The 27,854-nt window shown below is 51.9% G+C and overlaps 1 protein-coding gene across 4 annotated transcripts; it reads right to left on the bottom strand.

Annotated features, from left to right (window-relative positions):
- Positions 1 to 2,097: 2,097 nt before the first annotated feature.
- On the bottom strand, positions 2,098 to 27,854 carry SPI1 (Spi-1 proto-oncogene). 4 transcript variants are annotated; one of them, XM_031653451.1, is made up of 6 exons: positions 27,592 to 27,840; positions 24,912 to 25,011; positions 13,261 to 13,314; positions 7,091 to 7,278; positions 6,102 to 6,264; positions 2,098 to 2,784 (listed from the first exon to the last, which is right to left on the bottom strand). In XM_031653451.1, exons 1-6 carry the CDS (start codon positions 27,634 to 27,636, stop codon positions 2,465 to 2,467), a joined length of 870 nt encoding a protein of 289 aa, XP_031509311.1. In that variant the 5' UTR covers positions 27,637 to 27,840; the 3' UTR covers positions 2,098 to 2,464. The 4 variants fall into 4 exon arrangements, with proteins under 4 accessions (XP_031509311.1, XP_003909977.1, XP_009184366.1 ...); XM_031653452.1 differs by having other exon boundaries at positions 2,131 to 2,784; positions 24,912 to 25,008; XM_003909928.3 differs by lacking the exon at positions 13,261 to 13,314 and having other exon boundaries at positions 24,912 to 25,008; positions 27,592 to 27,854.

Genomic DNA, 27,854 nt, shown 5'->3' with positions numbered 1-27,854 from the left:
ATATATGGGGACCTCCCCCCTCCCCAGGCTGTGCTTATCTGCCTCCTGTCCAGCCACCTGCTAAATATAGATGAATTCCAGAGAGCTGAGGTCTCTCCAGGGAGAAGGTAGGGCCACATTGTCCCCGGCTGCCTCCTGTCCCTTCCCCTCCACCCCCCTCAGCACAATTCTGCCTCCCCAACCCTTGGCGAGTCTCAGGGGTACCCCCAAGCCCTGTGTGTGTCCCTCTTACAGCAAATTGTACGGTGGGAGCATGCTGGGCCCATAACCCTAAGGCTAACGGGTCAGGAGCATCCTTGCGGGCAGTTCAGGCAGTGGTCATGTCCACAGACCCTGGGGCCAGGGTGACTCTGAGTCCTGGCACTGCCATCTCTTTAATCTCAAAGCACCTGGTTTCCTCATCTGTAAAGCAGGGCAGGTGATAGCAGCACCCACTGCACAGGATTGTCACACGTATGAAGTTGGTTTATAATTTTTAAAATGTTAGGCCGGGTGTGATGGCTCATCTGTAATCCCAGCACTTTGGGAGGCTGAGGTGGGCAGATTATTTGAGGTCAGGAGTTTGAGACCAGCCTGGGCAACATGGCAAACCCCACCTCTACTTAAAAAAATAAAGAATAAAATAAATACACACAAATTAGCCAGGTGTGGTGGTGTGGACCTGTAGTATCAGCTACCCAGGAGGCTGAGGGGGGAGGATTGCTTGAGTCCAAGGAGTTCAGGGTTGCAGTGAGCCAAAATCGCACCACTGCACTACAGCCTGGGTGACAGAGTGAGACGCCGTCTCAAAAAATAATTAATAAAATAAAAATGGGCTGGGCGAAATGGCTCACGCCTGTAATCCCAGCACTTTGGGGAGGCCGAGGCAGGCAGATCACTTGAGCTCAGGAGTTCGAGACCAGCCTGGGCAACATGATGAAACCCCATCTCTACAAAAAATACAAAAATCAGTCAGGCATGTGACGCACACCTGTCGTCCCAGCTACTGGGGAGGCTGAGGCCGGAGAATCGCTTGAGCCCAGGGGGTCAGTGCTGCAGTGAGCCGTGTTCGTGCCACTGCACTCCAGCCTGGGCAACAAAGTAAGACCCTGTCTCAAAAAAAAATAAAAATAAAAATAGAATAATGAAGACACAACACCATTTTGCCTTCTCTTGTGGCCCTGAAGTAGGACTAGGGAGCTGCAGGGTTGGGCTGCAGTGAGCCCTCTGGGGGTGAGGAGGTGTGGAAGGGCATTTGTCGCTACGGTGATGACCCCAGAATCTGGGTTCCCTGAGGTCTCTGACAGCATTGGGAAGCCTCTCACTCCCGTGCTGTCTACTGCCACTTCTTGCTACCGTCTGAAGGAAAACACAGGACTCACAGGCTTCTCTGCTCAGCTCGGTCTGTTTCTCCCCTGCTGTGGCGAGGAGCTGGAAAGCAAACAGACCCTGGGGGTCCCACCAGGGATTCACCCGGGTCTAAAGTCCTACTAGGCGTGCAGCTCATGAGAATGCTGTGTGGCCCACAGGAGCTTTGGGGCTTAAGTCCTGTCCTTGGAATGCTGAAGTGTATCCTCTTCCAGATAAGCGAAGCCTCCTACTCCCTGTTGACGTGTCGGGGACAGACCTGGAGTGTGATCCAACTTGGCCACTCAGCGGCTGTGACCTTGGGGAAATAATTTGACCTCTACAAGCCTCAGTTTCCCATTCTATAAAATAGAGTGATATTAGACTCCACATCTCAAGGTTGGCAGGTACTAATTGACCAGAAAATCCAATGTTGTTGCTATGGTCATCATCATCATCATCATCATCATCATCATCATCATCAAATGAGTTCAAACCTCATCAAGGCTTAAAACCAACAACTACCACCAGGAGTAGAGAGCTTTTAAATAGGATCTGTTCCCCTCATCACAATCGAGGACTTGTTCTTTCCACCAAACTCTAACTCCTGGTCAGGCGCCTGTGTCATTGGTCCTCATGTTCCCAGGGTCCAACATTGGCTACAGTCCTCAGTAAACACCCGATGGACAAATGACAAAAAGACGTCGCAGCACACATGGGCCAGAAGAGGTGTACAACAAATTTTAAAAGAGACTCCGTGCTGCAAGAGGATGGATTGAGAATAACTTTACTTGTTTTCTGGGAGGAGGTTAATGGGTGGGAGGGGTGAGAGGGGAGATCTGATTTACACACGGACTTGAGACTCCCAAGGAAGTACCCCGGGTCGTCCTCAGCAAGGTTGCCCCGGTGGGGTCTGACGCCCAGGTGGCCTCCCGGAGCCGGGGCGGAGTCCTGGAGGGAGGCGAAGCGGGATGTGGAGGGGGGCTGGAGTGGGGGGAATGGGCGGGTGAGGCGAGGCCCGGCCCGCCACAGTCCTGCCTCTGGGCCCCGGGAGCGTCCTCCCTGTGTCCGGGCCGGGCGAGGGCTTAATGCTATGGCCAGCCGGGAGGCCTGGCGGGGCCCGGCGGGGGCTGCGGGCTCAGTGGGGCGGGTGGCGCCGCTCGGCCAGGCCCCCACGGCCCAGCACTTCGCCGCTGAACTGGTAGGTGAGCTTCTTCTTCACCTTCTTGACCTCTCCCGTCTTGCCGTAGTTGCGCAGCGCGCGCGCCATCTTCTGGTACGTCATCTTCTTGCGGTTGCCCTTCTGGATTCCCCAGCGGTGCGCCAGCGCCTCCTTGTGCTTGGACGAGAACTGGAAGGTGCCCTTGTCCTTGTCCACCCACCAGATGCTGTCCTTCATGTCGCCGCTGCGGAGCAGGTCCAACAGGAACTGGTACAGACGGATCTTCTTCTTGCTGCCTGCGGGGGGAGGGCCCGGTGGGAGGGGGCCCGGGGGCCCACATGGGAGCCGCCCCCACCGCCTTGCGCAGAGACGGGGACCCGGGGACGGGGTGGCCAGGAAGGGCAGGAGAACGGCTGCCCCAGCCCGCGCCAGGCGTGCACACACAGCGCACCCACACTCACACACACAAACAGCCGCTGGCCTACACACAACCGTTCACACACACCCACTCACACACCCACTCACACACCCCCATGCACACACACTCGCACCCACACAATGCACCAATCGCATACACATGCTCACACACCCACATAACGCACCCACTCAGCCACACCTGCTTGCACTCATACACACCACGCCTACAGCCACTTACACACGTGCTCACACAGCACACCTTCTCCCACTCACGCTCATGCTCACAGTGCACCCACTCACATGCTCACACCCACACACCTGCTCACACATACACCCACTCATACCTACTCACATGCACACACAATGCTCACACATGCTCACACACGCACACACAATGCACATGCTCATACACAGACTCACACCCACATGCTCACACACATGCTTGTGCAATGCACCCACACTCTCACACCCGCTCACACACCTGATTGCACCCACAACCCACCCACTTGCACATTCACACCATCTGCTCTCACGACACACCCACTCAAACTTCAAACTTGCTCTCACACACCCACACAATGCACTTGCTCACACCCACACATATGCACACAAACACACCCATTCACTAACATGCCCCCACACTGGCACCCACATGACACACCCACTCTCACGCTTGCAGCCACCTGCATGCTCAAACCCACACACTACATCTGCTTACACATTCACAACCCATTTACACCCCACTCATACCCACTCATGCTCATACCTCATTCACACCTACTCACATGCACACAAACACATGCAATGCACCCACTCACATGCACACACACTCAGACCTACTCACACCCCCAGATGGATGGTCACACCCACACAATGCATCTTCTCACACTTATACACATGCCCAGTCACACCCACTCACACATACACCTCACACCAGGTCTCACACAGTCATGTGCTCACACGCCTGCTTATACACCTCACACCAGGTCTCATAATCATAGCTGCTTATATATGCTTGCACAAACACACACCTGCTTACACATCTCACATTGCTCACCCTCACACCTCACATTGCTCACCCTCACACACGTTCCCCGTCACACACGATGCCATATACCTCACACCATTCACACACACACCTACCCACTCACACATGGTCACACCTGCCCACACCTGCTCACACACATATTTGCACACACAGACCTCACACACATCACATTACTCACCCACACACATGCCCTGCTCACACACTTATGCTCACACACACCTCACACCATTCACTCACACACACCCACTCACACTTGCTCACATCTGCTCACATGCTCACCTATTCGTACAACTCACACTCATACCTCACACCACGTCTTTCACACACACATGCTCACACGTTCATGCTCACAGACATGCTCACACCTCATTAATTCCACTCACACCCACTCATGCTTACACGTCACACATTCACACCCACTCACATGCTCACACCTCACACATAATCACACCTCACACACATGCTCACATCTCTCAATCACACCCACTCACACACCAGCCCACACATACCCACACACACATGCTCACACCTTATATGCCCATACCTCACACATTCCTGCTCACAGGCTTGCTCACACCTCACAGTTGCTCACACATGCACTCACAATGCTCACACCAGCTCATTCACACCTCATTGACACCTGCTCATATTTCACACCACTTACTTGCACCTCACTCACACCTGCTCACGCATGCACACACATTCTACTCATACACACCCACTTGCATGCTTACACACCTGTTCTCACACAACCAGACACCCATTTGCACACTCATGCTCACACACATTCTGCTCTCACAGCCACTCAGCAGCTCACACACCTGCTCACACGCTCACACATCACATCTGCTCAAACCCATTCTCTTCTTTTTGAGACTGAGTTTTGCTCTTATTGCCTAGGCTGGAGTGCAATGGCGTGATTTTGGCTCACTGCAACCTCCGCCTCCCGGGTTCAAGCAATTCTCCTGTCTCAGCCTCCCAAGTAGCTAGGATTACAGGCATTCACCACCACGCCCAGCTAATGTTCGTTTTTTTAGTAGAGACGGGGTTTCGCCATGTTGGCCAGGCTGGTCTCAAACACCTGACTTCAGGTGATCCGCCTGCCTCAGCCTCCCAAAGTGCTGGGATTACAGGCATGAGCCACCATGCCCAGCCCACTCACACCCATTCTCACACACTCATTCATATATCTTCTCTCTCACACACACACGTTCGCACACCTACTCACATGCACACCCACTCACACACCCGGGTGCTCAAGCATGCCCTCACCCCCCACATACACCTGCTCACGCACAGGAACACACACATGCTCACACATGCTAAAACACATATCCACTCACGTACACGCACAAACCTGCTCACATATACACATACTCATACACCCCAGCTCACACCTTCCTGCTCACACACACCTGCTTACATACACCCTCAAACATGTTCACATCCACTCACACATCCACTGACACACACTCATGCCCATTCACACACTTATATCACACACATCCCTGCTTACATACACATTCACACATGCACACTTGCTCACACACCTGTCATACCCCCACTCACACATATCACTCACGCCTGCTCACACCCACTCACATATACCATGCTCACATCCCTGCTCATACACGCATACCCACACACTGCTGACACCCACTGACATGATCATACATGCACACCTCACACACGTGCACACAACCACTCACACACACTGAAATACATTCATATGCTGACACACACACAAACATGGCCACACCCACTCTCATCCACACCAGCTCTCACATTCACCTTCTCACACACCCACTCAGCCACTTGCACACATGCACCTGCCTACATCTGTTCACACACACCCTCACTCTGCACACTTGCTCACACACACCCAGATCTACACACACTCATGGCACAGAGACACACACACCTGGCACACTTCATGGAGATGCCTGTATGCACTCACAGCAGATAACACACACACACACACACACACATAGAGACGGCCACAGACAGCCCCACAAAACACATATATTGGCAAACATGCACACACACACACGCAACTCGGCGGCATGGCTGCTGGGTCAGTTGGCCTGGCTGGGTGGGGGAGGGCACAGACACAGGGTTGGGGCCAGGGTGGAGGACCAGATGCCCCACCTGTCTCCCCAGGCAGGAGCCCAGGCCCGGGCTCCAGGCCGTCCGCCTCGCCGTCAGACACCTCCAGTGGGGGGCTCTGCCGCTCGCCCTCCTCCTCATCTGAGCTGGGCTGGGCTGGGGACAGGGGTGGGTACTGGAGGCACATCCGGGGCAGGTAGGAGACCTGGACGGTGGGGGAAGGAGATCAGAGTCAGGAAGGGCCAGCTTACAGCTCAGAGGGGCTGGGAGGGAGGTTAGCTGGGGAGAGAAGGAGTGTAGAGGGCAGGGGACGATGGCAGGCACAGGAGACTGGAGGAAGGCCAGGGAAAAGTGGGGCCAGTTGAGGCGCTGCACATAGGGTGCAGGCTGTGGGGCGAGGGGTGCTGACATCCAGCCCATCCAGCCCTCCCAGCTGGGCCTCCTGGTTTAGGGCTGTGGGCACCGGGGAAGTGGTGGCTTGTTCCCCTCCCTGCCGAGGTGTTATGTGGGCCCACAGTGGGCTGGTGCTGGGGGCTGGTGCATTGGGTTTGGAAGGGGGTTTGATAGGTGGGGTGATGAGTGGTGGAGGGACCCTGGAGGCCAGTAGGGGTGGTAGAGGTCAGCAGAGGTCACTGATTCAGATTAGGGTCAGTAGGGAGGGTCACTGGGGAGAGGCAGGGTCAGTAGACATGTTCAGTGACTTGGTGTGGGATCCATGAGGGCGAGTGAATGGGGGTGGAAGACAGTGAGGCCCACGAGGGCTCACAACAAGGCGTTGGGGTGGGGAGGCTCGGTGAGGTGCAAGAATTATCTGGGGTCTGTCCATACTCGGGGTGAGACGAGATAAGGGGTGTGGGGTCACGAGGTCACTCGGGGGGTCAGGCAGTAGCCGTTGGGGCTCCAGCCGCCGTTGGCGCTGTGGGGCAGGAAGCCGAGTTGGGTAAGAGCCTGTGTCAGCTTCCTGTGAAGCTCCCGGGCCCCACCACAGGCCTGGCAGTCTCCTGGGGGACGGGGCAGGCGGTGGCACGCACCTGGTGGCCAAGACTGGGATGGGGTGGCACCATGGGGGTGTCGAGGACATGCATCTGCTCCAGCTCCATGTGGCGGTAGAGCTGCTGCAGCTGCGGGGGCTGCACACTCTGGAGCTCCGTGAAGTTGTTCTCGGCGAAGCTCTCGAACTCGCTGTGCACGTGGTGGGGGTGGAAGTCCCAGTAATGGTCTGTGGGGGACAGCCAGGCAGTGTGGGGTGAGCTCAGGGTTGGGCAGGGCAGGAAAAGGTTGTAATAACATTAAATAATACTGCCAGGCCATATGGGGCCTAACCATCTCATTTAACGCTCACCACCTGCATGGTTACTCTAGGACTGCATTTTATAGATAAGGACACTGAGGCTTTGAGCGGCTATAGCATGCCCAAGGTCAAAAGCATACAGGTCAGAGCCAGGACTCAGGGCTGAAGCAAAGCTCGTGTTCTCAGCAATTCCATCCTGATTCCCATGCAGTCACACAGACTGAGCGTCTAATCCTGGCTCTGCCGTTTACTTGCTGTGTGACCTCATGCATGTGTGTGGCCTCTCTAACCTCAGTTGAGTTGCCTGTAAAATGGGGATCACAGTTATTGGGAGGATACAAATGAGTACACATTTGTAAAACACCTCGCACCAGAGCTGGCCCTCAGGAAAAGTTGATTCCCCTCCCATCCTGTTAAAATCTCCCGGCCAGGGCTGGACGCGGTGGCTCATGCCTGTAAACCCAGCACTTTGGGAGGCCGAGATGGGCGGATCACGAGGTCAGGAGATGGAGACCATCCTGGCTAACGTGGTGAAATCCCATCTCTACTAAAATACAAAGTATTAGCCGGGCGTGGTGGTGGGCGCCTGTAATCCCAGCTACTCAGGAGGCTGAGGCAGGAGAATCGCTTGAACCAGGAGGTGGAGGTTGCAGTGAGCCGAGATCACGCCACTGCACTCCAGCCTGGGGCGACAGAGCGAGACTCTGTCTCAAAAAAAAATAAAAAAAAGAAACCTCCCACGGGTTCCTGAGCTCCCTGGCTGCCCACAGTTTCTCTCTCTCTCACACACACACACACAGCCTTGTCACATGGCCAAGGTGTGACAGCAAAGTCATAGGGCTGACATTCCTCACACACCAGAACTTGTCCAGGCACACGGTGGCCCTTCCTCTTCAAAGCCATGACCTTAGGCAGTGGCACCTGTGTTCCCGTGAAGTTCCTGGGACCCGAGACTTTCCTGGAAAACCCCCTGTGGGTCCCTTGAGAGTCTGCGGTGGAGTGGACTCAAGTCCAGAGAATAGCCCCATGCCACTGAAAGTCTTGGAACTGGGGAAGATCTTCAGCATGAGCACATTTTCCAGGAACAAAAACTGCCACACATCTGTGGGACTTCCTGGGTACAATTCGGGGTCCAAAGTGAAGCGTGGTAATAAAGTGACAAGATCGGCTGTCTCATGTGGGCCAAAGAGGGAGCCTATGAGACTTCAAGTTCAGACTGTGTCTCTGGGACAAGTCCATCACCAGCCATGCGTGCGTGTGTGTGTGTACATGTGTACACAGGTGTACACGTGTCTGTCTGCTTGCCTCTCTCTTTCTCTCTCATACAAACACCTACTCACACATCCCTAATAGACAATGATGATTTTTTTTTTTTTTTTTGAGAGGGAGTCTTGCTCTGTCACCCAGGCTAGAGTGCTGTGGCGTGATCTCAGCTCACTGCAAGCTCCGCCTCCCAGGTTTATGCCATTCTCCTGCCTCAGCCTCTCAAGTAGCTGGGACTACAGGCACCCGCCACTTTGCCTGGCTAGTTTTTTGTATTTTTTTAGTAGAGACGGGGTTTCACTGTGTTAGCCAGGATGGTCTTGATCTCCTGACCTGGTGATCCACACGTCTTGGCCTCCCAAAGTGCTGGGATTACAGGCTTGAGCCACCGCACCCGGCCACAATGATGATTTTTGGTTCCGGACTGGATCTCAGAGTACTCGCTTTCTAAACCTGCTCAGTGGTGGTTCTGCAGTGTGACTGTGGACAAGACGTTTTTTTCTCCCCAAGCCTCTCATTCCCCAGTCTAAAAGTCAGAAATGCACCTGGGTAGTTACTGAGGCCCTGTCTACATGTATAATTATTTGGCCCCACAGTCCAGACAGCCCAGACTCCCACCTTTAGGAAGCCACATGGCAGAGAGGAGAGAAACGCAGAACTGGATTCCAGTTCCGGCTCTGCCATTTACCACTGTGTGACAATGGGCAGGTCATTCTATTTCTCCAAGCCTCAGTGTCCTCATCTCTTAAATGGAGCTAACAGTTATACCCATCTCACAGGCTTGTTTTGAGAAGCAAATGACCTATTGCTTGCAAAGTGCTTAGACTAGAACTTGGCACAAAGTAAGACCTTGATAAACATTAACTTCATCATTATCATTATTATTATTAATAATAATAATAGTTTATTCTAAAGAGCCTAGATTCCCACTGAGTGAGGTTACACCTATAATCCCAGCTACTCAGGAGGCTGGAGAGGGAGGATCACTTCAGCCCAGGAGTTTGAGACCAGCCTGGGCAACATAGTGAGACCCTATCTCTACAAAAAAATGTTTTATATTTGCCAGACATGGTGGCACACACCTGTAGTCCCAGCTACTTGGGAGGCTGATACGAGAAGAGCGTTTGAGCCCAAGAGTTTGAGGCTGCAGTGAGCTATGACTACATCACTGCCTGCAGCCTGGGTGACAGAGTGAGACCCTGTGTCTCTCTCTCTCTCTCTCTTTGTTTTTTTTTTCTGAGGTGATGTCTCACTCTGTTGCCCAAGCAGAGTGCAGTGGAGGGGCTTACAAAAAAATTTTTTTAACTAAAAAAAAAAGAGCCTGGATTAGCACTTGAGCAAGCATAGAGCAAACGCTTTTAATACATGTTTCTTTCCTCTTGTTCTCCCTGCTCCTGGCCACCTTAGTCAATGGCCCAGAGAAATAATTTCAGGGGACCATGTTGTCACTGCAGTTGAAGCCCAAGCATGGCATTCATGAGGGCAGGGACTGGTTTTGTTCACCTCTGTATTCCCAGTGCTTAAGTAGACACTCGACAAACATTTCCTGAATGAATGAATGAATTATTGCCTCTTTTTAAAAATAAAAATGTCTTTCTAGGCCAGGTACGGTGGCTCACGCCTGTAATCCCAGCACTTTGGGAGGCCGAGGTGGGCGGATCACATGAGGTCAGGAGTTCGAGACCAACCTGGCCAACATGATGAAACCCTGTCTCTACTGAAAATAAAAAAATTACCTGGGCGTGATGGTGGGCGCCTGTAGTCCCAGCTACTTGAGAGGCTGAGGCAGGAGAATCACTTGAACCTGGGAGGCGGAGGTTGCAGTGAGCCAAGATCACACCACTGCACTCCATCCTGGGTGACAGAGTGAGACTCCATCCCAAAAAAAATTTAAAAATCTCTTTTTAAATTGAGATGGAATCTCACTATGTTGCCTCCAGCTCCTGGGCTCAAGTAATCCTCCCACCTCAGCCTCCCAAAATGGTTTTGTTACAGACATGAGCCACCAAGCCCAGCCGAATCCTAGCCTCTTAAGAAGCCTCTCAGGCCAGGCGTGGTGACTCATGCCTGTAATCTAAGCACTTTGGGAAGCCAAGGTGGGCAGATCGCCTGAGGTCAGGAGTTCCAGACCAGCCTGGCCAACATAGCGAAAACCCGTCTCTACAAAAATACAAAAATTAGCTGGGCGTGATGGCAGGTGCCTGTAATGCCAGCTACTTAGGAGGCTGAGGGAGCAGAATCCCTTGAACCAAGGGAGGCAGAGGTTGTGGTGAGCCGAGATCACGCCATTGCACTCCAGCCTGGGCAACAGAGCAAGACTCGGTCTCAAAAAAAAAACAACAAAAACCTCTGAGACTCTCCTCTGCAAAATTATCTAAACCTGAAGCGAAAACAAAACAAAACTTAATTTGCATTTTCATCTTGCAGTGAGCTAACAAGATCCTGAAACTCTCCTCGCTGTGGGAGAGTTTGCTCTGCTCTTTAGTGCGGAGGCTGTCCTGGGGCTCTGGGATTTGGTGAGAGGATTCCTCTCCAGTTGTTGATCCCTGCTTCAGCCTCACTCCTGGTTCTGCCCATTTTTGCCTTCCCCTGCCCAAGTTGGAGTGCCCTGGTATAATGCCGTATGGATCCTGCCTATCAAACCCCCATGCCCGAACCCACTCCCACTCCAGGGCTGGAGGCACCCTGAGTGCATGCACTCCATAGGTGTGGGGTAAGAGGCACCCGACTATTCTGTTTTCTTCCCCACCCCCACCTCTGTTCTAGCTCCACTTTAGACCTATGACCTCGCTGTGGTGGTCCCAGTCTGAGGCCAGCATTTCCCAAAGCTGGTCTCAGTTCACCTTCATCGGTCACTTGGAGAGGCTGGAAAAGCCTGTAAATGTGGGGTCCTGCTGGAGACCCACTGAAGCAGAAGCACTAAGGGGAGCTGGGAATCTGCATCTAAAACCACCCAAGGAAGTTTTGTGCTCACGAAAACTCTGAAATTCCACCCGGGGTCTCCTGAAGGCTGCAACAGAGACTCCTGAACTACAATTAAGGTTTCAGAAGGTCCAATGGCTACCTCGCCTTTACCCACGATTTAGTGCTCAGGCAATTATGTAATAAATACTGTCTGGTAGGCAGAACTATTCCAAATACGGAGCCCTCTGTGAGAACACAATATAAGGAATCCTTCCTAGTGCAGAGGTCAGCACTCCTGGGCTCTTCAGACCTCATTTCCGGATGACTCTTCGAGAACAAATTGCTTTATTTCTTTGTGTCCCTTCACTGAGCCACCCAGACCACACATTCGGGAGTCACCCACATGCCCCCTTAGCGTGACTCTCAGCTCCTAGAAAGAATATAATGTCATTTGCATAACATTTGGACATGGCTCCAGACCCTCACTTCTACAGATTGATAGGCACCCAACACGCAGTAGATCTCAATCCCTTTTTGATCAAATGATCAACAAAAGTTAGCTTTTAATGTATTTTTTATACACCAGACACTGTGCTAAGTGTTCAATCCACATTATCTCATTTAATCCTAACCCTAGCTCTCAGGAAGTGGCCACTACAATATAATCTATCTTTTGTGTGGAAGGAATCTATGTCTCAGAGAAGTTAAGTCCTTTGAAGCAGATATTGATAGAATTAGGACCCAAACCCACCTGTATCTGACCCCAAGGACTGAAATCTTACCACTACACCATATCACCGCTGAGAAACAAGATGATTAATGAAAAATTTAAGTAAGACCTGTGGTGACGCCGAGAGGTTTTTTATTTTGTATTTTTGAGATGGAGTCTCACTCTGTCACCCAGACTGGAGTGCAGTGGCACCATTTTGGCTCACTGCAACCTCTGCCTCCTGGGTTCAAGTGATTCTCCTGCCTCAGCCTCCCAAGTAGCTGCAACTATAGGCGCATGCCACCCCGCCGGACTAATTTTTGTATTTTCAGTAGAAATGGGGTTTCACCATGTTGGCCGGTGAAACTCCTGACCTTGTGATCTGCCCGCCTTGGCCTTCCAAAGTGCTGGGATTACAGGCATGAGCCACTGTGCCCAGCCAACACTGAGAGATTTTAATGACTACTTTTAGCCACCATCATTACCCATCACCTGTCATTCTTCATCCAACCTACATCCATCTATCATTCCCCCATCATCCACCCATCCTTCATCCATCCATTCATCATGGAACCATTATCCATCCAGCTATCATCCAGCCAGCCAGAAATGACCCATTCATCTTCATCTCTCATTTCCTCGCTCTAAACCAGTTCTCAATCTGGGGCCAAAGTCCTACCCACACATCCCTAGTCTTACTCAGTTTTTTGGTGTCACTAACACCTGTACATCATGAGTATAAAAATAAAATCATATTCAAAACAACCCCACAAAAAATGTCAAGCCTTAAGTGTCATTCAGCTGACCTTATCTCCTCAGAACAGAACCTCCAGCCTGAAGCCCTGGGCTCTTCCCACAGGAACAAAAGTATGATCAAAACAGAGAAGAAAGTTGAGGAATCAAGAAAGGAGGGGCCAAGAAAAAAACTTTCTCAGAAGATCATAGACCACTAGACTAGGGCTCCCGAAGCCCAGCCTCTCCTGAAAATTATTCAGACGTAGAAACAGGCTCAGAGGTCGAGGCAGGTGGATTACCTGACGTCAGAAGTTCGAGACCAGGCTGGCCAACATGGTGAAACCCTGTCTCCACTAAAAATAGAAAAAAATTAGCTGGACGTGGTGGCAGGTGCCTGTAATCCCAGCTACTCGGGAGGCTGAGTCAGGAGAATCGCTTGAACCCAGGAGTCGGAGGTTGCAGTGAGCCAAGATCGCACCATTGCACTCCAGCCTGGATGACAAGAGTGGAACGCTGTCTCAAAAAAGAAAAAAGAAAAAAGAAAGAAACAGGCTCAGAGAATAGACAACTGAAGGTTTCATGGCACTTGTTACTCTCTACCTTGGATTCTAATTATTAGAGTTTTAATTCTTTCCCTTGTTACAAAGATGGATCTTATAGAACCTGTGTTTTATTCATTCCACAGCATCCAGCAATGTGCCTGGCATATTGCCTATTAGACAGATAGGCTGGTGCAAGATGGAGGGCTTGGTAGGTAGAGGGAGGGCTTGGTAGGTAGAGGGAAGGACAGTTGGAAAGATGGCTAAGTGGATGATTAGATGGGTGTGTGAATAAATTAATGAATGGGTAGATGGTTAGTGCTATGAAAGGATGAAGAAGTATATGGAAATTGGATGGATGGATGGATGGATGGATAGAATTCACATTTTGGAACTCTCTTTTCTTCATCAATCCTATTGTAGGCCAGGCATGGTGGCTCACGCTTGTAATCCCAGCACTTTGGGAGGCCGAGGTGGGTGGATCATTTGAGGTCAGGAGTTCGAGACCAGCCTGGCCAACGTGGTGAAACCTCATCTCTACTAGAAATACAAAAAGTAGCCAGGCGTGGTGGTGTGCACCTGTAATCCCAGCTACTTGGGAGGCTAAGGCAGGAGAATCACTTGAGCCTGGGAGGTGGAGGTTGCAGTGAGCCAAGATCACACCACTGCACTCCAGTCTGGGCAAGAGTGAGACCCTGCCTCAAAAAAAAAAAAAAAATCCTATCGTAGATAGCAAATTCCACCATACTCATTAGGATAGCTACTAGTTAAAAAGAAAAAAAAAGAAAAAAGAAAGAAAATAACAAGTGTTGGTGAAAGTGCAGAAAAATTAGGATACTTGTATACTGTTGCAAATGTAAAATGATGCAGCCACTATGGGAAATAGATGATGGTTTAATTTCTTTTTTTTTTTTTGAGACAGAGTCTTGCTCTCATCCAGGCTGGAGTGCAGTTGGGCAATCTCGGCTCACTGGAAGCTCTGCCTGCCGAGTTCACGCCATTCTCCTACCTCAGCCTCCTGAGTAGCTGGGACTACAGGCACCCGCCACCATGCCTAGCTAATTTTTTGTATTTTTAGTAGAGACGGCGTTTCACTGTATTAGCCAGGATGGTCTCGATCTCTTGACCTCGTGATCCGCCTGCCTCGGCCTCCCAAAGTGCTGGGATTACAGGTGTGAGCCACCGCACCTGGCCAATGGTTTAATTTTTAATAAAACTAAAAATAGGCTGGGCGCAGTGGCTCACACCTGTATTCCCAGCACTTTGGGAGGCCGAGACGGGCAGACTGCCTGAGGTCACAAGTTCAAGACCAGCCTGGTCAACATGGTGAAACCCTGCCTCTACTAAAAATACAAAAATTACCCAGGCATGGTGGTGGACACCTGTAATCCCAGCTACTCAGGATTCTGAGACAGAAGAATCACTTGAACCTGGGAGGCAGAGGTTACAGTAAGTTGAGATCACGCCACTGCACTCCAGCCTGGGTGACAAGGTGAGACTCAGTCTCAAAAAAATAAAAATAAAAATAGAATTAGCATATGATCTAGCAATCCTACTTCTGAGTATATATCCAAAAAAACTGAAAACAGGGTCTTTCCACACCCTTCTTCATAGCAGCTTTCTTCACAATAGCCAAATGGCAGAAGCACCCCAAGTGTGGGATGGCTGGGTACACAAAATGTGGTGCACGCATGCAATGGAATATGATTCAACCTTAAAGATGAAGGAAGGCCGGGCGCGGTGGCTCACGCCTGTAATTCCAGCACTTTAGGAGGCCAAGGCAGGTGGATCACGAGGTCAGGAGTTCAAGACCAGCCTGGCCAAGATGGTGAAACCCTGTCTCCACTAAAAATACAAAAAAATTAGCCAGGTGTGGTGGCACGCGCCTGTAATCCCAGCTACTCAGGAGGCTGAGACAGGAGAATGGCATGAACCCGGGAGGCAGAGCTTGCAGTGAGCCGAGATCACGTCACTGCACTCCAGCCTGGGCAACGGAGCGAGACTCCGTCTCAAAAAATAAAATAAAATAAAAAGATGAAGGAAATGCTGACACGTGCTACACCATGGGTAAATGGGTAAACCTTGAGAACGTTATGCTGAATGAAGGCATAAAAGAACAAATACTGTATGATTCCACTCATGTGGGGTACCTAGAATAGTCAAATTCATAGAGACAGAAAGTGGAATGGTAGCTGCCAGAGGCTGGGGGGAGGGAAAATGAGGAGTTGTTGTTTATTGAATACAGAGTCTCTGTTTTGCAAGTTGAAAAGAATTATAGAGGGCCGGGCGCGGTGGCTCAAGCCTGTAATCCCAGCACTTTGGGAGGCCGAGGCGGGTGGATCACGAGGTCAGGAGATCGAGACCATCCTGGCTAACATGGTGAAACCCCGTCTCTACTAAAAATACAAAAAACTAGCCGGGCGTGGTGGCGGGCGCCTGTAGTCCCAGCTACTCGGAGGCTGAGGCAGGAGAATGGCGTGAACCTGGGAGGCGGAGCTTGCAGTGAGCCGAGATCGCGCCACTGCACTCCAGCCTGGGTGACACAGCGCGAGACTCCGTCTCAAAAAAAAAAAAAAAAAAAAGAAAAGAATTATAGAGATGGATGGTGATGATAACGTGAATATATTTAATATCACAGAACTATACACTTAAAATGTAAAGAAATGGTTAAGATGGTAAAAAAAAAAAAAAAAAAAAAAAAAAGTGGTTAATGTTATGTGTATTTTACCACAATTTAAAAGTAATAGGCTGGGCACGGTGGCTTATTCCTGTAATCCCAGCACTTTGGGAGGCTGAGCCGGGTGGATCACCTGAGGTCAGGAGTTCAAGACCAGCCTGGTCAACATGGTGAAACCCGTCTCTACTAAAAATACACACAAAAGAAATTAGCCAGGTGTGGTGGTGCATGCCTGTAATCCCAGCTACTCGGGAGGCTGAGTCATAAGAATCACTTGATCCCAGGAGGCAGAGGTTGCAGTGAGCTGAGATCACTCCACTGCACTCCTACCTGGGTGACAGAGTGAGACTCTGTCTCAAAAAAGCAAAGAAATAAACAAAAAGTAATAAACAATAGCAAATCCTGTGAGCCCTTCAAAATCTATATTGAATCTGTCCCCCGCTTTCTGTCTCTGTTGCCTTGTCCAGGTCACCAGCATCTCTTTCCTGGATTATTCCAATAGTTTCCTCAATGTTCTTTTTTCCAGCTCCTATTCTCGCCTCCTTTCCATCTGCTCTCCACCCAGAGTGACCTTTTAAAAAGCTTATTCAGTTGAACCATGAGGCATTGGGAGAAGATACTAAAAACTTCCAGAGAAAGAAAACAAAAGAGAGAAAGAAAAAACAAAAAAGCAAATGAAACAAACAAAAAGCTAGGTTAATTATGAAAGAAATTTAAAAGAATATGGAGTGGCATCAGACTTCATAGGAAAAACTCTAGTAACCAGAAGACAGTAGAAAAATGCTTTCAAATTTTGAAGGGAAAAAATTATTTTCAACCTAGATTTCCATACACAGCCAAACTGTGATTAATCAAGTGACAGCATAGAATAAAAGACATGAGGCAAAACACAAAATAAAACCATCACCACCACAACAAAAACCTCACCTCCCACACACCCTTTCTTAGGAGGCAACCATGATAACAAATCTGTACAAAACATTTGCTATTTCCAGGCACTGTTCTAAGCACTTGACATACAGTAGCTCGTTCAGTCCTTACAGCAGTCCTGTGAAGTTGGTGGTGTTATGAAGAAGTTGAGGCACAGAGAGGTTGGAGATCTTGCCCATGGTCCCCCGGATAGCAATGGAGGAGATGGGGGATGAGTTTCAGCAGCCTGGTTTCAGAAGAGGGGTTCTTATCTCCTTGCTACATTGCCCCTCAGAAATATGGGGGTGAGGCCCGGGCACAGTGACTCATGCCTGTAATCCCAGCACTTTGGGAGGCTGAGGCCAGCGGATCGCCTGAAGTCAGGAGTTCGAGACCAGCCTGGCCAACATGGTGAAACCCCGTGTCTAAAAATATAAAAATTAACCGGGTATGGTGGCACACGCCTGTAATCCCAGCTACCTGGGAGGCTGAGGCAGGAGAATCGCTGGAACCCGGGAGACAGAGGCTGCCGTGAGCCGAGATCGTACCACTGCACTCCAGTCTGGGCAACACAGAGAGACACCATCTCAAAAAAAAAAAAAAGGCTGGGCGCAGTGGCTCATGCCTGTAATCCTAGCACTTTGGGAGGCCGAGGCAGGCAGATCACTAGGTCAGGAGTTCAAGACCAGCCTGGCCAACATGGTGAAACCCCATCTCTACTAAAAATACAAAAATTAGCTGGGCGTGGTGGTGGGTGCCTGTAATCCCAGCTACTTGGGAAGCTGAGGCAGGAGAATCGCTTGAACCCAGGAGGCTGAGGCTGCAGTGAGCAGAGATTGCACCACTGTGCTCCAGCCTGGGCAATAGAGCAAGACTCTGTCTCATTAAAAAAAAAAAAAAAAAGGAAAGAAAAAGAAATATGGGGATGAGAAAGTACAGGTAAAGAAAGGAAGAAAGGACGCCGTGTGGCTCAGCTGAGTAATAGCCACACAGTCATAACAATGGAAAATTCAAATACTGATTTAACAAATATTACCATATACAGTAATGAATTGGGGATGTGTGGGAAAATGTGAGTGTGTGTTGTGTGTGTATGTGTGTGTGTGTTGTGAATGACTAAAGTTGAATTCTGATTGTATAAGTAAATAAAATATATCTCAAACTGAAAAATCAAGCTGTTTTGAAAAATCAGGCTGCCTGACAATAATAAGTATAATAATAATAATAATAATAATAATAATAAGGCGCTCAATAAATGTTTGCCAATAAGTAATGCTCTAAGTCTCTATTCCACATCTTCATTTGTACGTTTACATAGCACTCGAATAGAAAGACTGGAGACCGAGCACGGTGGCTCATGCCTGTAATCCCAGCACTTTGGGAGGCCGAGGCGGGCGGATCACAAGGTCAGGAGATCGAGACCATCCTGGCTAACACGGTGAAACCCCGTCTCTACTAAAAATATAAAAAATTAGCCGGGCGTGGTGGCACTTGCCTGTAGTTCCAGCTACTCAGGAGGCTGAGGCAGGAGAATTGCTTGAACCCAGGAGGTGGAGGTTGCAGTGAGCTGAGATCTCACCACTGCAATCCAGCCTGGGCAACAGAGTGAGACTCCATCTCAAAAAAAAAAAAAGAAAAAAGAAAGAAAGACAGACTGGAAAAATAGCTTTTATCAATCTCTGATATGCTACATATGTCATGGAGAAATGCAGAATGGCATGATATGAAATTCCATTTTTGAATGAATAAAATATACATGAGTATGTATATATACTTACCAACACTTAGGATTGTATATGCACAATAAAACGTCTGTAAGGATTAACTAAGGTTCTATCAGTGGGAAATGGCATTGAAAAGAGGAGGATGTGTTACTTGATATGCTGTTGTATTTTTTAAGTTTTTGCAGTTAGTATTTGTTACTTTAATAATTAAAAATTAGGCTGGATGTGGTGGCTCACATTTGTAATCTCAGCACTTTGGGAGGCCGATGCGGGAGGATTGCCTGAGCCCAGGAGTTCGAGACCAGCCTGGGCAACATGGTAAAACCCCATCTCTATAAAAAATACAAAAAAATTAGCCAGGCATGGTGGCACAAACCTGTAGTCCCAGCTAGATGGGGGCCTGAGGCAGGAGAACTGCTTGAACCCCCTAGGTAGGGGCTGCAGTGAGCCAAGATTGCACCACTGCACTCCAGCTTGGGTGAAAAAGTGAGACTCTGCCTTTTTTTTTAATTTTCGAGAGGAAGTCTCACTCTGTTGCCCAGGCTGGAGTGCGGTGGTGCGATCTTGGCTTACTGCAACCTCTGCCTCCTAGGTTTGAGTGATTCTTGTGCCTCAGCCTCCTGAGTAGCTGGGACTACAGGCAAGTGCCACCACACCCAGCTAATTTTTGTATTTTTAGTAAAGACAGAGTTTCATCATGTTGGCCAGGTTGGTCTCAAACTCCTGACCTCAGGTGATCCACCCTTCTCAGGTGTTCCACCCTCCCAAAATGCTAAGATTACAGGCGTGAGCCACTGCGCCTGGCCTAATTTTTTTATTTTTAGTAGAGATGGGGTTTCACCATGTTGGCTGGGCTGAACTCCTGACCTCAAGTGATCCACCTGTCTCAGCATCTCAAAGTGCTGGGATTACAGGTGTGAGCCACCACGCCTGGCTGAGACACTGTCCCAGCCTCCCGAGGACTACAGGCGCCTGTCACCAAGCCCGGCTAATTTTTTTTTTGTATTTTTAGTAGAGATGGGGTTTCACTGTGTTAGCCAGGATGGTCTTGATCTCCTGACCTCATGATCTGCCCACTTCGGCCTCCCAAAGTGCTGGGATTACAGGTGTGAGCTACAGTGCCCAGCCAGGAGAATAACTTGAACCCAGGAGGCAGAAGTTGCGGTGAGCTGAGATTGCGTCACTGTGCTCCAGCCTGGGTGACAGAGCGAGACTCCATCTGAAAAAATAAATAAAACCCCCAAAATATGTAAAAATAAAAATTAGAAGATTTTGCCCAGGCGCATGGCTCACACGTGTAATTCTAGCACTTTGGGAGGCCAAGGTGGGTGGATCGCTTGAGCCTAGGTTCGAGACCAGCCTGGGCAACATAGCGAAACCCCATCTCTACAAAAGATACAAAAAATAGCTGAGCATGGTGGCAGGTGCCTGTAGTCCCAGTGAATCGGAAGGCTGAGGTGAGAGTGAGACTCTATCTCAAAAAAAAAAAAAAAAAAAAAGGGCCAAGCGTGGTGGCTCATGCCTGTAATCCAGCACTTTGGGAAGCCAAGGCGGGAGGATCACCTGAGCTCAGGAGTTTGAGACCAGCCTGGCCAACATGGTGAAACGCCGTCTCTACTAAAAAAATACAAAATTAGCTTGGCATGGTGGTGCACACCTGTAATCCCAGCTACTCAGGAGGCTGAGGCAGGAGAATCGCTTGAACCTGGGAGCCAGAGGTTGCAGTGAGCCAAGATCGCACTACTGAACTCCAGCCTGGGCAACAAGAGTGAAATTCCGTCTCAAAAAAAAAAAAAATTGTAAACGTATTTAAATTTTCAGCACACACACATACACAGAAGCTTATTCAGATCATGATCATGGGCCGGGCGCGGTGGCTCACGCCTGTAATCCCAGCACTTTGGGAGGCCGAGGCGGGCGGATCACAAGGTCAGGAGATCGAGACCACAGTGAAACCCCGTCTCTACTAAAAATACAAAAAATTAGCCGGGCGCGGTGGTGGGCGCCTGTAGTCCCAGCTACTCAGGAGGCTGAGGCAGGAGAATGGCGTGAACCCGGGAAGCGGAGCTTGCAGTGAGCCGAGATCGCGCCACTGCACTCCAGCCTGGGCGACAGCGCGAGACTCCGTCTCAAAAAAAAAAAAAAAAAAAAAAAACAGATCATGATCATGTCATTTCCCAGCTCAGAACTCTCCAGTGGCTTCCCATTGTGTGTATGATAAAATACAAACGCCTGCCATGGCCTTCGAGCCCTGCGTGAGCCACTGACCCCTTTGGCTTCCCTTTCTGTCCCCTGCCCTGTGCTCACTGGCCTTTCTGGTCCTCTGTCAGGGTCCTTTCTGCTTTTGCACTTTCTGTTGCCTTGACCTTGGATACCTCTCCCCTGCCTACGGTCACATATGAATTACGAGTTCCTTCTCTTAGCTCAGCTGCCACCTCAGAGGCCTTCCCTGACCACTCAAATGAAAGCAGCCCCCCATGTAGACAATCTGCATTACATCTGTGGAAAACAGTCTGTTTGTCTGATTCTTTGTTGTTTTTGAGCTGGAGTCTCGCTTTGTCTGTCACCAGGCTGGAGTTCAGTGGCGTGATCTCGGCTCACTGCAACCTCCACCTCCTGGGTTCAAGCGATTCTCCTGCCTCAGCCTCCTGAGTAGCTGGGAGTATAGGCGGGCACCAGCGCCTGTATTTTTAGTAGAGACCAGGTTTCACCATGTTACCCAGGGTAGTCTTGATCTCTTGACCTCGTGATCCACCCACCTCAGCCACCCAAAATGCTAGCATTACAGGCGTGAGCCACTGCGCCCAGCCTGTTTGTCTGATTCTTTATGTCCCCGTCCCCTCGCTGGAGGGTGAGCTCTGTGAGAGCAGTGGCTGTGTCTGGGTGCTCATCATGGAATTCCCAGAACCTACAGCAGTGTCTGGTACATGGCATATACTCAGAGACTATTTAATGGATGGAATAGGGAGGAAAAGTGGACCAGATGGGAAGCGGCTGGCAGGATGGACGAGTAGGTGGGTGGATGGGAGGGTGAGTGCATGGATGTGGGGGTGGGTGGCAGGTTGGCTGCCCCCTGGGTCAGTAGAAAATAACCCAGTTGGTCTCTCACAGAGCCCTCTGTGCTTCTCCTACTTCCCAGCCGCTTTGTCCCTCCTACCTTGGGGGATGCAGTGAAGCTAGCACAGGCCTTGTCCTCTGCACATTACCGTACCTCACAGATTACATGCCTTACCTCGCTGAATCATCACAGCTCTAGGAGGTAAGTGTTTTCATGCTCTCAGTTTTATAAATGGGGAAACAGGGGCTCAGAGAGGTTATGTTACTTGCCCCAAGTTTTCACAGCTGGTGAGTGATGGAGTCAGGGCTGGGTCAAAGCTTTTTCACTAAGCTTTGGTAGCTAAAAATGTGGACAAAGAGGACGTGCAGGAATTGACAGAAGTATGTGGGGGTCTCTATGGTTGAGTCTTCAGACAATACCTTCCAGCGGGTATAGAAAGGGACAACCCGGCTGGGCGCGGTGGCTAACACCTGTAATCCCAGCACTTTGGGAGGCCGAGGCAGGTGGATCACCAGGTCAGGAGTTCGAGACCAGCCTGGCCAACATTGTGAAACCTTGTCTCTACTAAAAATACAAAAAATTAGCTGGGTGTGGTAGGAGGCGCCTGTAATCCTAGCCACTTGGGAGGCTGAGGCAGGAGAATCGTTTGAATCCAAGAGGCAGAGGTTGTAGTGAGCCAAGATCATGACACTGCACACCAGCCCGGGCGACAGTACAAGACTCCATCTCAAAAAAAAAAAAAAAAAAAAGGGACAGGCCAGGCGCGGTGGTTCACATCTGTAATCCCAGCACTTTGGGAGGCCGAGGCAAGTGGATCACTTGAGGTCAGGAGTTTGAGAGCAGCCTGGCCAACATGGTGAAACCTTGTCTCTACTAAAAATACAAAAATTAGCCAGGCATTGTAAGTGCACGCTTGTAATCCTAGCTACTTGAGACGTTGAGGCAAGAGAATTGCTTGCACCCAGGAGGCAGAGGTTGCAATGAGCCAAGATGGGGCCACTGCACTCCAGCCTGGGCAACAGAGCAAGACTGTCTCAAAAAAAAAAAAGAAAGGGACAGCCCAAATGCCCTGATTGGCAATGATTAACAGTGGGACAGGGCCAGGGCCGAGGATACCTGGGAACACCGGTGGAGTTTCTGGAGGAATTGGGGGTTCCTGACCAAAACGGGGTGCCCAGGCATCCAATCAGGAGTCATTCCTAGAGCCCCACCCCAGATATAAGGAACCTGCTTGGGCCCTGAACCAGGAAAACACATGATTTATCTAAAGCGCTCATTCCATCAGGCCCAGCCCCAGGCTCACTGGTTTCCAGCTATGTGGGCAGTGCCCTCATATTACAGGAAGGAAAACTGAGGCTGCAAAAAGCCCAAAGGAAATGCACCCAAGCCCAGTGAACTGAAGAGGGATTGGGGCCAGGGAGAATGCGTCCTTGATGGAGGAGGCCGGGCAGCACTGTTTGTGGGGACCTGAGCCACCAGGGGGCGCCTGTCCTGGGGCCCAGCAGGACCTCCTGGAGTCCTGGAACTGCTTGGGGAGGTGGGTGCACGGTCTGTGAGTCCAGCAGACCCGGCTCTTCACCCTGGTAGGGAGAGCTGGGGATGGAGTTGGAGGAGGGGGACCTTCTCTCTACATTGCTTGGGTTTTCCACCGAGAGGAGGTGTTTTTTGTATAATTACAAATAAGCTTGAAGGAATTAAAAAGGATATTTTAAAGGCTTTCTAGACCTGAAAGATTCTAAAAGATGCCTGTGCGTTCCCAGCTATGGTCTGGAGGCATATCCGCCTACCCCCGGGATATGGCTTCCAGCCTGAGTTCCGGATGAATCTGGGGCCCTAAATGTGAACCAGGCACATGTGGATCCCTAGCTGGGCCCATCAGGTTGAGACTGCCACAGGTGTATCTGCAGAATGGAGCTACAGGCATGACTGGCCGCAGGGGTGGCCTTCAGGAGTGACACCTTCCTAGGCTGTGGGCCTCTGCCCTCTGAGGTGCAGACACCCCAGTTGCTGGTCTGCCCAGGTCTCAGACGCCCTGAGGAATCCCCCAGTGACGACTCACTCACTGACTGGGCCGCCTCACTTTGGGTCAGGGATGTCCACATCAATAAGCCAAGATCCACTTCGGGCAACCTCCCACAGCCCGCTGCTCAGGTCCCAGGCACCTAATGCCTCTCTCCCATCCCCTGAATTTGCTCCAGGACAGAGGCTGGGCTAGGGGGTGAACAGTCAGACCCAGAAGGACTGGACAGACAGAAGGACCCCCGGCCCAGGCCTCTTCCTCCCACCTCAGCAAACTGGGGGCCTCGGCCTCTGCTGAACAAGAGGTCCCCATAGGGTTTCCATTGGTCCAGCAGTTCCCACTTATGGGTGATTTTGCCTCCCGGAGGGGATCTGCCAATGGGTGGAGACATTTTTGGTTGTCATGATTGGCCGTGCCCCTGGCATGCGGTAGGTAAAAGCAAGGATGCCACTAAGCTTCCCACGGTGCCCGGGACAGCCCACCCTGGAATCATCCCACCCAAAAGTCAGCAGCGCCACGGTTAGGAAACCCTGCCAACCACACATGGCAGGGAGTGTGGGTGTGCCGGTGGGGAGTTTGGGACAAAGAGAGTGACGAGAACAGAGAGGAGGAGGTGCGAGAACAGAGAGGAGGAGGTGGGTAGTTAGGCAGGGGCAGAAGACAAAGCACAGGACCTGGAGCGGACAGACCTGGGTTCCACCCAGCAGCCGTGTGACCTTGTGCAAGTCTCCTAGCACCCTAAGCCGGTTTCCTTGTGTATAAGAAAGACCACAAGGACAGAACCAGCAGATAATCATAGAAGAAATGAACCCTGCATCTTGACACACTGCAGAGGCTCCATAATGAAGGTTCAGGTGCGGGGGTGCAGCAAGGATGCCGCGGTTCACTTCCCCTGAGAGCAAACTGGATCTGATTCTCAGAATTCCAAAGAGGTCCTGGGAATCATTTCTTCTTTTTCTCTCTCCAGACCCCAGGAGCCCAGGCTGGGCCAGGGGGTGGGGGCGTGGCAGGCCCCGTACTCACCGCTGTGGCTCTCCCCATCACTGCTGAGATAGGGGTAATACTCATGCGTTTGGCGTTGGTACAGGTCCGTGTCATAGGGCACCAGGTCTTCCGATGGCTGCTGAGAGAGGAGGTGTCAGGGCCTGCACTGTGGGGGGGGACCCCAACCAGGCCTGCAGCACCCCCGCATGCTGGGTCCCCACCACCTTCCTTGGCTCAATGACTGCGTTGGGCCTACAGCCCTCCCTCTGCCTAGAATTGGGACAGAGAGTGGGGCAGGGGACCCGGGAGGCCTGAAAAGGGGTGACAGGGACCTTGGGGGTCAGAGGTCAGAAGAGGACCAGGGTCCCCCTCTGCTGGGCTACTCCCCATAGCCACCTCATGCTCACACTCACACTCATGCCTGTGTGCCCCCATCCTCATCCCACACCTCTCTCCTGGTCACACTGATGCACATGTCCACACGATCCCTGTGACACCCTCACACTCATAATCCCACATGTGGACTCACTCTCATAGCCCCCACCCACCCCGATGCAGGCGCCTGCACACTGTTCCTCTCACACACATCTTCACACCCACTCAGAAGTCACCCACCTCACAGAGATATTGTACACTCAGCTCATGCGCACATGCAGTATCCTTGACACTCACATGACACCACGTTTCAGCCATCAACACGCACACTCACACCCCCAGAGCCACTCACATTCCACCCGCACACTCACCTGCACAGCACACACTCGCCTGCCCAGTCCCACTGTCACAACCTATGCCTCTCACACAGCCTGGGCAAGAGTGGCACCACAATGACCGTCCACATGATGGTTGGTGCAGGGGTCACCGGGGCAGGCTTGGGGGCCGAGTGCATGGAGGGCATTGATCCCCTCACTCTCCCTCCTGAGTCCTCCCTAACCTCCTCCTTCCCTCCTCACTGCCACCCCCACCCTGTCTCCTTTGCTTCCTCCTCCCCGTCCTCACTACCCTCTGTCCTCCTTTTCTTCCCCCTCCTCCCTGTCCTCCTCCTTTCCTCCTCCTCTTCCTCCCCCCTTCCTCCCTCCTCCCTGTCCTCCTCCCCCTACTGGCACAGACACAGGGCCGTGCACACCCAGGAGCCTTCCCAACAGTCGTCAGCCCTTCCCACCCCCACAGTGTGTGGCCCAGGATTGCACAACAGTCACTGTGGCCCTTAGGGCTGGGCTTGGGGGACTGGGGCTGCCTTGGGAGCCCACCCTACCAGGAGACACTCAGAGTGACCCTGGAGCTTGCAGAGAGGGCTGGGGGGCCTAGGGACGGCCCAAGGAGCTCTGCCACCCGTTCAGCTCCACCTGGAGTTCAGGATTGAGAGGTCAGGGGTCAGAGACAGTGGGCCTGTGGCTTTCTTGAGGCAGAATTGGCTCTTCCTGAGACAACCTCCGTCACCCTCTGCCTGCGCCGCCCCCTTCGTGGTCCCAGGTGGGAAGGGGTATCAGGGTGTGGATGCCACAGCGGGCTGGCTGGTCCTGCCTGGTCCTGCCTGTGTCTGGCCAAGTGAGGAGGCCAGGAGCCCAGCACTGAGCCTGCCCCTCTGGGTTTCCAGGTAGTGCAGCCTCGATGCAGGATGTCAGCCTGACTCTGGTCGGATTGGTGTGATGTCAGGCCTGGGGTGACTCCCAGCCTCCTGGGGTGGCTCTGAGCTGGGGCACGGTGGGGGAAGGGAGCTGCCTCTAGGCCAGGAAAGTGGAGTCAGGAGGGCATCCTGCCAAGCCCTTCCCGGCTCCCCTCAAGCCTCCCTACTCCTGAGAGGTCATGGGGTGGGAAAAGGGAGAAGGGTCCTCTCAGAGGGACCCTGGTCTGATACCTGCCTCAGGCTGCAACTGTCACTGAGAGTGAGGAGCAGTGGCGATCTGCTTCTCTTCTCAGGGTCCCCTGGGGTTCCCACTTTTTCACCCCCAAGATCCAGTCCCTGTCCTTGTCCCAGCCTCAGCCCCCATTCAAACTTGTCACATGCTCACCCCAGGTCCCACCCAGCCCCAATCTCAGTCCTGACCTTGTCCCAGCCCTGTCCCCTGCTGCGCCTCTCCCTGAACTCCAGCCCTGGGGCCAGCCTCAACTGCACTGTCTCAGCTCCACTCCTGGCTCCTTTCCAGCACCGGCCCCTGTCTCCTGTGGGTCCCCCTGTGGGCCTATGGCCCCAACCCTTTGGTCAACAATCATGTCCTCTGTGCCAGGCCCCAGACTGGGTGTTGTGGACCCAGAGTTCCATCAGCCTCGGTGTCCAGGAGCCCCAAGGCCATGGGCCAAGGCTTCTGCCTGTTGCCTCCTGCCTTCAGCCCCTTCCTGTCCAGGGGATCGGCCTCCTCCAAGCCAGTCCCCCCATCTCTCTCCTCTACCTCTCTACCACCGCCCTCACCATCCTCAGCCCAGCACCCTCCCCAGGAGCCCCGGCCTCCGCCTGCCACCCAAGCCCTGTCTATAAATAACTGTTCAGGCCCCACCGATCACAGCCCCACCGTGGGCCCGGCCTCAGCCCGCCAGGGCATGCTCCGAGGAAGCCAGTGGCCCCTGCGCTGGGTCTCAGGCCAGGAGTTCCAGGGAGGAAACCCTGACTTCCCACTGATAGCAAGCCAGGAGGGCAGCGGGTGGGCTGGCGGGTTCATGGGCAGGCAGGCAGGCGTCCGAGGGCCACGGGTTGGGCTGGTGGAGGAGTCCCAGTACTCACAGGGGGGACGAGGGGAAACCCTTCCATTTTGCACGCCTGTAACATCCAGCCGGGCTCCGAGTCGGTCAGATCCCCTGCCTCGGTGGGGGCCAATGCAGAGCCCCTCAGGATGGGGTGCCCCGTCGGGGGCTGGACGGTCGTGGGGCGGGTGCAGGGCTCAGGCCTGCCCCCTGAGCTACAGGAGCCCTGCGTGAGCCCCCTCCCTTGACATTGCAGGGCCAGCACAAGTTCCTGATTTTATCGAAGGGCCTGCCGCTGGGAGA

Source organism: Papio anubis, chromosome 12 (genome assembly GCF_008728515.1).
Source record: "Papio anubis isolate 15944 chromosome 12, Panubis1.0, whole genome shotgun sequence".
In the NCBI taxonomy this organism is placed as follows: Eukaryota; Metazoa; Chordata; class Mammalia; order Primates; family Cercopithecidae; genus Papio; species Papio anubis.
Note: the sequence above shows the minus strand (reverse complement) of the source record. Positions and strands in the feature narration are given on the sequence as shown.

Bases quoted from the DNA above. Each gene is read 5' to 3' on its own strand.
- SPI1 (XM_031653451.1), bottom strand. From the start codon at position 27,636: ATGTTACAGGCGTGCAAAATGGAAGGGTTTCCCCTCGTCCCCCCT. The intron at 25,012-27,591 runs GTGAGTACTGGG...CTCCTCTCTCAG, and splicing joins GGTTTCCCCTCGTCCCCCCT to CAGCCATCGGAAGACCTGGT. The intron at 7,279-13,260 runs GTAATCCACCTG...TGTCCCCCACAG, and splicing joins TCTCGAACTTCTGACGTCAG to ACCATTACTGGGACTTCCAC.